This window comes from Elephantulus edwardii, unplaced genomic scaffold, assembly GCF_000299155.1.
Source record: "Elephantulus edwardii isolate Elephantulus edwardi_28Jun2011 unplaced genomic scaffold, EleEdw1.0 scaffold00090, whole genome shotgun sequence".
In the NCBI taxonomy this organism is placed as follows: Eukaryota; Metazoa; Chordata; class Mammalia; order Macroscelidea; family Macroscelididae; genus Elephantulus; species Elephantulus edwardii.
The window spans coordinates 7456317-7466195 of NW_006399840.1; the positions used below are offsets into that span (position 1 = coordinate 7456317).

The 9879-nt window shown below is 39.4% G+C and overlaps 1 protein-coding gene across 1 annotated transcript in view; it reads right to left on the reverse strand.

The window, feature by feature from the left end:
- The window catches only part of USH2A (Usher syndrome 2A (autosomal recessive, mild)), a 1454174-nt gene that overhangs the window by 817307 nt on the left and 626988 nt on the right, over positions 1 to 9879 (reverse strand). Inside the window, exon 21 of the mRNA XM_006890571.1 lies at positions 6885 to 7015. Coding sequence (XP_006890633.1) covers positions 6885 to 7015 — 131 coding nt within the window. The remainder of the gene's footprint in view (positions 1 to 6884; positions 7016 to 9879) is intronic.

The window sequence follows — 9879 nt, forward strand, 5'->3', positions numbered from 1 at the left end:
TAGATTGTTTCCAACTCCTTGCTATTGTGAACAAAGCCACGATGAACATGGGTGTACATATATCTTCTTATCTTTTGAAATTTATTTCATATGTTGTAAGAGATTGTCCATTGGATCATCTGATCCATCAATTAACTAGGACTTCCACAGTGTGTCTTCTCTACTTGAACTATTTAAATTTTCTAAGGAAAATTCCTACTTTGTGTCTACAGTGAAGTCCACTTCAGTGTGCTGGTTATTTTGTTTTACTAGTCTCCATCTGGTTTGTCTTGTGACACAGCGGCTGATTTTCCCCTTTCTCTCTTGCTGCTTGTTATCCTTATGTAGAATGCTATTGCCCTTTGCTTGTTGGCATCCTATGAGAAGCTGCAAAATCAGGACAAACTCAGAAGGCCCTGTGCCTGGGGGCTTGTAGTTTAACAGTCGTGTAGTTACCAGGCTCCTGTGAAGATACTAGGAGAGAATCTTCTGCCCTATCACGTCATTCCCTGGATTCATAAACAGGAAACACCTATCCTGCCACTTGACTCTCCCTGAAAGAATCCTGGCAGAATACTGGGGAACGTGTAGCCCACAACGTCCTGTCTTTCCTTTCCAAGATCAGTGGGTCTGAGGATTCAAGGAGTTGTGATCCTAGATACTGCCTAGATACAGATGCCAAAGAAGTGGCACACCACATTCACCAATATAATAATAATGACGAAGGATCATGCTTGGGAGGGTGGAGGGACAGTGCAGGAGAGGAAGGCCCTCTATGAGGTGGATTGATTCAGTGACTGGGATAATTGGGATGCGAGTGTCAGAGACAGTGCGACTGGCACAGGACAGAGCGGAGTTTAGGGCTGTTGTATATAGGGTCACTATGAGTCGCAAGCGACTCGACGGCACATAACAACAACAACAAGGATGATAGAAGGACTGATGTCTTTGAGTATGGCGTTGAAGCAGGGTGTTGAACATACTGTGGACTGCCAGGAGAACCAATGATTCAGTCCAGGAAAGGGTGAAGCCAAGATGGTCTCTGGAGGCAAGGATTTTGAAGCTTCATCTCACATATTTCGAGCATGTGGCCAGGAGGGACTAGTCCTTGGACAATGAGATCTAGGATATTCATTGGATGATTTCCAGAAGTATATTACTACATATTTGGAAGGGTGGAGGAAGACCCAGAATAAAGTGGATTGACTCAGTGACTGAAGAAATGGGTTTAGGTCTGTTGGAGATGTTGAGATTGGCTCAGGATAGGGCAGGCTTCAGAGCTGTTGCAAATATGGTCACTATGAGTTGCAGGCAACTGGACTGCACATAACAAGCGTTTGTTTGACAGGCATTATTTATAATGTCGATCTATAGCTTAAGATGGAAAACTTAAATCACCTTGAGAATATTAATAACACCTTCTCACCTTTAATTTCCTCATAGATCCAACCAATGCCCACATTAAATGCTTACTAAGGTTTGTTTAACCAAAGTGAAGACAGCTGCTCAGTGGTTTCCGATTGCCCGGAGGAATGCTTTTATTTGGATAGCATTTTGTTATTGGCTGCTGTTAGATTGGTTTCTAGCTCATGGTGACCACCTACCTATCAGCCCATGTCTGATAGGAAATGGGTCTGTTGTGACATCTAGGATGTTCGTTGGATTATCTCCAGAAGTATATTGCTAGGTCTTTCTTCATTGTACATCATAGTCTTGGAGTTTAGCTGAAACATACTCAGCATTAACAGTAACACATATTCTCCACCGAGAGATGGATAATTACTGTGCAAGAGGTACATTGTTCTCTCATTTTTGCTTACAAGTCCCTAAATTGATTTGCATTTACCCAGGGTTTGGTGTGGGGTTTTTTCAATTTTTTCACTTTTTATTTGATACTGCTTTGCATACACAAGTCTTACACATTATGCATTGTTTACATTGATTGTATGTGTTTGGTTTATAGACGCTATTTTATGTATTCCTCCTTTCATAATGTTTCACTTTATCATTCACACACAGGATACTTTGTAAAATTAATTACCATTGATCCATGCCTACTTTTAGCCCACGTTCTCAGATTTCCTCTGGATCTTTCCTAATTCCTTGACCTCCTTGCTCTGCCCACCAAACACTGCAATCTTGAGACTTCCCCCCTCCCCACCTTTATCCTGGCTTCCCTTCCTCTTCCCCCTTTGGGCTTTGATACATATCTTACTAGTCATCCTTCTATTTTTATAATAATGGTCTAATGCAATATGTATTTTGATGAGACTGAGTTATTAGTTCACTCATCATAATGCCCTCTAGCCTCTCCCATGTTACATAGTATTTTTCAAAATTATTATTCCTGAGTGCTAGAGAGAATTTCATTATGTGAATGTACCACAAGTTCTCCATCCATTTGTTTGTTGATGGACATTTTTGCTGTTTCCATTTTCTTTCTATTGAGAGTAACACTGCTTTTTGTCTCAGCTCTATTTTACTCAACATATATTCCTAGTAGCAGAGTTGCTGGGTCACACGGAATTTCTATGTTCAGCGTTTTGAGGAAACACTAACCGCATTCCAGAGTGGTTGTTCTACCTAATTTTTAAGGCATGTTGTTGTTGTTTTTCTTTCCTTTAGTCTCTGTTCTCCCAACATTGCATGTTTATCTTACACTCATGGCTACCCTTTAGAACTTAAAATTTACTACTTGTACTCATTAAATTTCTCTTTTTCTTACATCCCCTCCAAACTTGTACTGATGTCATTGTTATGTGACATCAAATTGACTACAATTCACAGCAACCCTATGAACAACAACTCTGGACTTTACCATATTCTGTGCCATCCTTTTCTTTTCTGACACACTTGAGCTCATTGCTACAGCCAGTGTCTATCCATCTCATTGAGGGTCTTCCTTTCCTATGATCACTCTCTACCTTTCTAAGACTGATGTTTCTCTCTGAGGACTAGGCCCTCCTTAGAGATGGAGTATCATCATCCTTGCCTCCAAGACAGTCATATATAGATACATGCTTTTTTGCCCAACTCAATTTTACTCATGGTTTTGCATCTTTCAGTTGATCTGTTTTTCCAAAAGGCTTGACAAACCAGGCAAAAAAGATTACTTTATGCCTTGCTAGCATACAGTATTCTGTATTTCCCTGGCCTAGTGGCCAGAAGCTGCACTGTAATCCCAAAGGCATGCAGTCCGAATGTCCTCCCATGTGATTAACTGCCTCTGAAAACCCACAGATGGGTCAGCCATGGGTTGGTTGGAATTATATAGTACAAAACAACATATCCTTTCTATAAGGTAGAAACCAAAGGGATTCCATTTTACTGACCTTCTGACTTTACGCGAATACAACCCTATATTCCAGGAAACAGTAAATAATCTGATCAATGTTTATCCCTAAACACAGTTTTATGACCCAAACTTAAACTGTGCTTAGGGGGTAAACATTGATTATTGAACAATATAACTAATATCGCATGTAAGATTCTGCTGAAAATTATCCAAAAAGGGCTGTAACAGCATATTAACAGAGAACTGTCAGATGTGCAGGCTGGGTCTAGAAAAGCCTAAACCCAGTAGTAGGGATATTATAACTAATGTGAGATGGGGCTTGGCTGAAAGCAAAGAGTACCAGAGGAATGTCAACCTGTGTTTCATTGGCTATACAAATGCATTTGACAGTGTGGATCACAACAAACTGTGGCTGACTCTGAGAAGAATGGGAATTTCAGACACTTGATTGTGCCCTTGGACCAGGAAGCAAACCTCAAACAGTGCAAGAATACACTGCATGGTTCACAATCAGGAAAAAGAGTGCATCAAGGATGTGTCTTGTCTCCATACCTTTGCAATCTGTATGTGAAACAGATCATCAGGAGGCTAGACTTCAGGAGAAGGAATGTGGCATCAGGATTGGAGGATGACACAACAACTTAAGTATGCAGATGACACAACCTTACTTGTTGAAACTGAGGAGAACCTGAAAGATTTGCAGCAAAAGGTCAAGGATTGTAGTCTTCAATTTGGTTTGAAGCTCAACATCAAGATGACAAAGAGTCTCATCACTGGGCCAATGGGAAGCACTATGATAGATGGAGAAGACGTTGAGGTTGTTATCAATTACAGCTTGCTCAGCTACTCAATCAATACTGTTGGCACCAGCAGTCAGGAAATCAAAAGATGGACTGCATTGGAAAAAAAAATCTGCTGTCATGGACCTCTCCAGAGTGCTGAAGAGGAAAAAAGTAAGTCTAGAGACAAAGGTGTGCCTAATACAGGCCATAGTCTTCTCAAGTACTTGCTGTGCATCAGAAAGCTGGACAGTGACTAAGGATGACAGAAGAAGAATAGATACCTTTGAGTTGTGGTGCTGGAGAAGAGTCTTGAACATACTATGGGCTGTCAAGAAAACAAATCTGTCTGTCTTGGAGAAGGTACAAAAAGTTTCTCTTTGGAGGCTAGAATTTTGAAGCTGTGTCTCACATACTTCCCGACATGTGGCCAGAAGATACCAGTCCCTGGAGAAGGACATCATGTTCTGAAGGGTGGAGGGACAATACAGGAAAAGAAGACCTCAGATGAGATCAATTAATACAGTATCTGGGGCAATGGGGTTTGGTGTGTCAAAACTAGTGAGAATGGCTCAGGACAGGGAAGGACTTAGAGCTATAACCCATAGGGTTGTTATGCATCACAGGAGATTCAATGGCACATAACAACAACAACATGCTATATTGGAGGTTTTTTTAAAAAAAATTTTTAAGCCTCTTGTTTAGAATCGACAAGACCTCAGGAAGGAACTTCGTATTTAAAAGTAAGTTGTTATTATAATTTGGAGGAACATTCTTCTAAGTGGTACAACACTCTTCTGTCAATTTGATGTTCTGAGGAAACCTGGGGTTGCTGTGATGCTGAACCTTGTGCCATTGGGGTTTCAAATGTCATAACAGTTACCCACGGTGGACAGTGTTTGGTGGAACTCCTGGTTTAAGACAGGATTGGAAGCAGGAGTGGCATCCACTTCCTAAACCACATGACTCTGGAAACTCTATGAACTTTGAAAAATTACAATAGTTATAGAAAGGCTTCAGGTCTTTTGTTCATAGCCTCACAATGAGTCATGCTCTCCTCAGTGGCAATCAAAAACAACAATAAAAACATACTTGTATCATGAGGCAGTCCTCCAAATAGAATAAGGAACACTGCATGGCTCAAAATCAGAAAAGGTGTATGCCAGGGATGTATCCTATTTTCCTATCTTTTCAATCTATTTGCAGAACAGATTATCCAAGAGGCTGGGCTATATGAGGAGAAATGTGGCATCAGGATTGGAGGTACACTCATCAGCAATCTGCATTATGCAGATGACACAACCCTGCTTGCTGAAACTGAAGACGACTGAAAACACTTGCTGTAGAATGTGGAGGACTGCAGCCTTCGTTATAGATTGAAGTTCAACATCAAGAAAACAATCTCACCAATGGGCAAGTTGGTAACATAATGATATATGGTGAAAAGATTAAGACTGTTAACAGCTTTAGTTTGCTTGGCTCCACAATCAACACTCTTCATACCAGTAGCCAGGAAATCAAAAGACGAATTGCACTAGGAATGCCTGCTGTCAGGGACCTCTCAGAGTACTGAAAAGCAATGATATCAGTCTGGAGACTAAGGTCTTCACAATTACTTGGTATGCATCAGAAAGCTGGACAATGACTAGGATAATTGAAGGATAATTGATGACTTGGAGCTGTGGTGCTGCAGAAGTGTATTGAATAAACAAGTTCATCCTAGAAAGAATGAAACCAGGCTGTTCCTTGGAGTCAAGTATTCTGAAGCTTCCTCTGACCTACTTTGGGCATGTTGCAAGAAGGAACTAGTTCTTCAAGAGGGACATCATCCTTGGGAGGGTGTAGGGACAGTGCAAGAGAGGAAGACTTTTGATGAGATGGATTGATTTAGTGACTGGGGTAATGAGGGTAGGCGTGTCAGAGACAATAAAGTTGGCACAGGAGACACTAGATGGCACATAACAACAACAACCAGGAGATAAAACAGGGAGTGTTGATATAGTGGCAAATGTGCCCAGGCCCTTGAAACTGCTGTGACTACCCCCAAGTAGCCAGCATAGAATGATTGCATATCCTCCTTTTCTCCTGTCCTCTCTTTACACCCCTTGTTCAGCCCCAATTCACCAAAGTGTGAATTTTAAATAAAACATATTTGCTATACACTCAGCTAGTGTTGCTCCTGAATTTTGTAGTAAGTTTAAACCTTTCACTTTGGAGGTGGTTAGTTTTCATATGAGCTCTATTTGACTTTAAAGCAATTGTAGTTCACCGTACCAAAATCAGTAGTACTTGATGGGCACCTAAATATTTGCTGTTCCAGAAGTTGACAGAGACATGATGTTTGCTCTCTAAAAACTTTTAAAAAAACCAACTCCTTAATTTCTTAACTAATTTTTATCTTCATTATAAGGTAAATAGTTAGCTCTGCAAACTGCCTGAAACGTAATGATTTTGAGGTGGAACCAACACACAGTTGACCCTCCTTTGCATTTCCAAAAATGTAAATTGCACAGGAGAAGATCGCTCATCTCTGTCCCATTGAGCTGCTGAAGGATTTGAACTGCCGGAAGAGTGTGGCTTTGGTTTAACAGAGCAACTCCCTATGAACTTGGTAGGGAAATCAGTTTGACATTTTACCCTGCTGTTTTAACTGTAGATGAATTGCATCACTTGTAAGTTTCATAGTTTTCCCTAGTAAAATGTAGATAATCATAATAGCACTTACATTGAGTGCTTGTGTGCAATTCAACGTGAAAACAGAAGCACTTACCTCCTTACCTGATACCCCGGCAAACTTTCAAAAATAACAACTCTTAAGATTATTTATTTACCTGAGGATCAAAAACAAAATAAGGACGCCCATTCTTCAATTGAAGTGCAAAATACTCCTCTTGATTGTCAGGAGATGCTGCAAAGACAATCAAACCTTCAGGCACCCTTGTTCGGAAGCTGGCCTTAATGCCTGGTGAGACAAATATGATCAGCAAATCAGTGCAGGTGCTTTGTTGATTCTTCCTGATAAATGTACATTTACTTTCATTATTATTTATGATGTGGTGAGTACAGTCAGAGAATTACACGCAGCAATGTACTGGGGTGAACCCAGCCATTTGGCTTTAAACATATTCTTTAAATATAGCATTAGCAATGCTAAACTGTACTATAAACTCAAGCTGGCACTCCTGCAGATTTAATTTTTTGGCATAACGGAAGGATATAAAAAACTTCTGTTGTCCATTGAAAATTAGGTTTTGATACGAAAGTACTATTAGCAGTAAAAGTATTTTTTTACATGAGTGAAAAAAAACAACACCTACTCAACGGGGTTATGTTTAATAACTTAGAAGGTTTAATGACTTTATGGACACTTTATGAAGTTCCTTATGATTTCCTGGAACGTCATTCTACAAGGGACTGGGTTACACCTTTCAGAATTTCAATTGTCACTGACCCTTCCAACTACTTGCCACCATTTTCCCTGGACATACAATGGATTTGTATCATCAGTCTTTCCAGCTCAGAAAACAGGGTGACTTGTGAGAATCCATCCTACAAATTCCCGATGACTCGCACCACACAGACCCACCTCCATTCTACCTAGAATGCCACTTACTCTTCACATATTATGGAGCCCTTTCTGTTTGTGTGGCATTTTACTTAATGAGCTTAAATGCACAAACAAGTATAATGGGGAGGGGGGAATTTCTATTCTTGAACAGGCAAATCATACTATGAGAACCACACACAAGCTCAAGAATATATGTAGTTAAATAACATCTTAAAACAAAGTATCGCAGAGTGAACAAATAATGATCTAAATGGAATATTAAAGTGTCAACAAGAGTTAGACATATATCCTAAAGAAATATGGACCTCAAACAGGTATCCATGCCCATGTTTACTGTAGCATCATTTATAACAACAAAAATTGTGAACAACTCAAGTACTCTCCAATGGATGAATGACCCAAGAAACTGTGGTACATCCACACAATAAAGTATTATGCATACTAAAAACAAAACAAAACAAAAACCCTTTCAAGAATTAAGTAAATAGAAGTATTTAGTGAATACAATGTGAAGACAATGCAGATGTGTTGGAAACCGAGGGTAAAGTATTTTTATAATTATTAATAATGAGACATAGGTTTGTGAGTCTGACATACTTCGGGCATGTTGCAAGGAGGGACAGGTCCTTGGAGAGGGACATCATGCTTGGTAGGGTAGAGGGACAGCGCAAGAGGGGAAGACGCTCTATGAGATGGATTGATTCAGTGACTGGGGTAATCGGGATGGGTGTGTCAGAGGCAGTGTGATTGGCACAGGATAGAGCAGAGTTTAGGGCTGTTGTACATAGGGTCGTTATGAGTTGCAAACGACTCAATGGCACATAACAACAACAACAGTAATGAGACAGCTAGCCAGGAATGAGATAGAACAGAGAGCATAAAAACAGGGAGCCCCCAGTTCTTGACTGAAGGCTCCTATTCCAGCTTCCCTGTATCTTTATTCCAAATTATCAGGAAGTAAATCACAAAAAATTCAATGCAAATGAAGCCAAGCTCTTTCAGTTGAAAACCTTCCCCTTGACTCAAGAGGGAGGGGGCAGCAAATGCAAGAATTTCTTAAACCTTTAAGATTGCCTTAGTGCCTCAGGGTGCATTCTAGCTTGAACCATGCCTGCCCAACATCTTAGATAGCATTCAGTTTATTACAAATATTTAGTATTGGTTTCCCATTCAGATGGAATTAGAACAAATTGTACTGAGTGACAGAATTCAGTCACAAAAGGAAAACTATTGTAGAAGATCATTAAAAAATTAAAAAAAAAAACCAAACCAAACACCAAAAATCTAAGGAAAAGTTTACACACAAAAAAAGTCAATCTTTAAAGTTTAACAGAGATGAGATGTGAGGATAAAGAAGTTTTGTAAAAAATAAGTAAGTCAATAAATAAATACATAGTTACAGAGGTTAAAGAAGAGATGATTTCTTTGGGACTGCATGGTCCGTTACCAAAAGTTCTGTATCACTGTTGTCAGCTATCTTATTTATCTTATTTAGCCTTGACTCATACTGATCCAATGTATAATAGTCCCATGGTGATAGCTGGCTGATTGTCAAAAGAAGTTCCCCAGACATTTCTTCTTAACATTCATTGACTGGGGTTAAAATCCAAAGCTGCACAGAAAGTGAAAATTCATTCTAATATTGAACCACCTTTATGACCCAAGAGTCTATATAGATGGAGGATTTAAGCAATACTTAATAGATGGAGCTCTGGTGGTCTAGTGGTAAGAAGCTGTGCTGCAATTTCAAAGGCACAGGGTTCAAATCCACCACCTGCTCCATGGGATAAGGAGGGGAAATCTCCGGTGTTATTTACTGCTTCTGAAAACCCACTGGAAGGTCAGTTCTGACTCTCAATGGCACACAATAACAATAGACTCTAACTACCTCTATAGGAAGCCTGTCTAAATCACCTTTTCATCTTTAGTATTTGGCAATACTCCTAGATGTATTCTCTATATTCTAGAGGAAGTTGCAAGTAAATTAAAGGTAAAGAGAAAACTAGCAAAGAATTGGAAATAAGAAAATAAGATTATATTATGAACATCAGATTATTATTTATTCAATTCATCCTTACAAGATGGTAATATTTGTTGAGTATTTGGGTAAAATGTTCAGAAGTAAAACCCTGTCATTAAATTATATTTGAGTAAAACAATAATTGAAAAAATCCACAAATTGACAACCACATGCTGTAATTGGCTATGTTAAGTGATTAGATAGGTAGATAGATAGATAGATAGATAGATAGATAGAT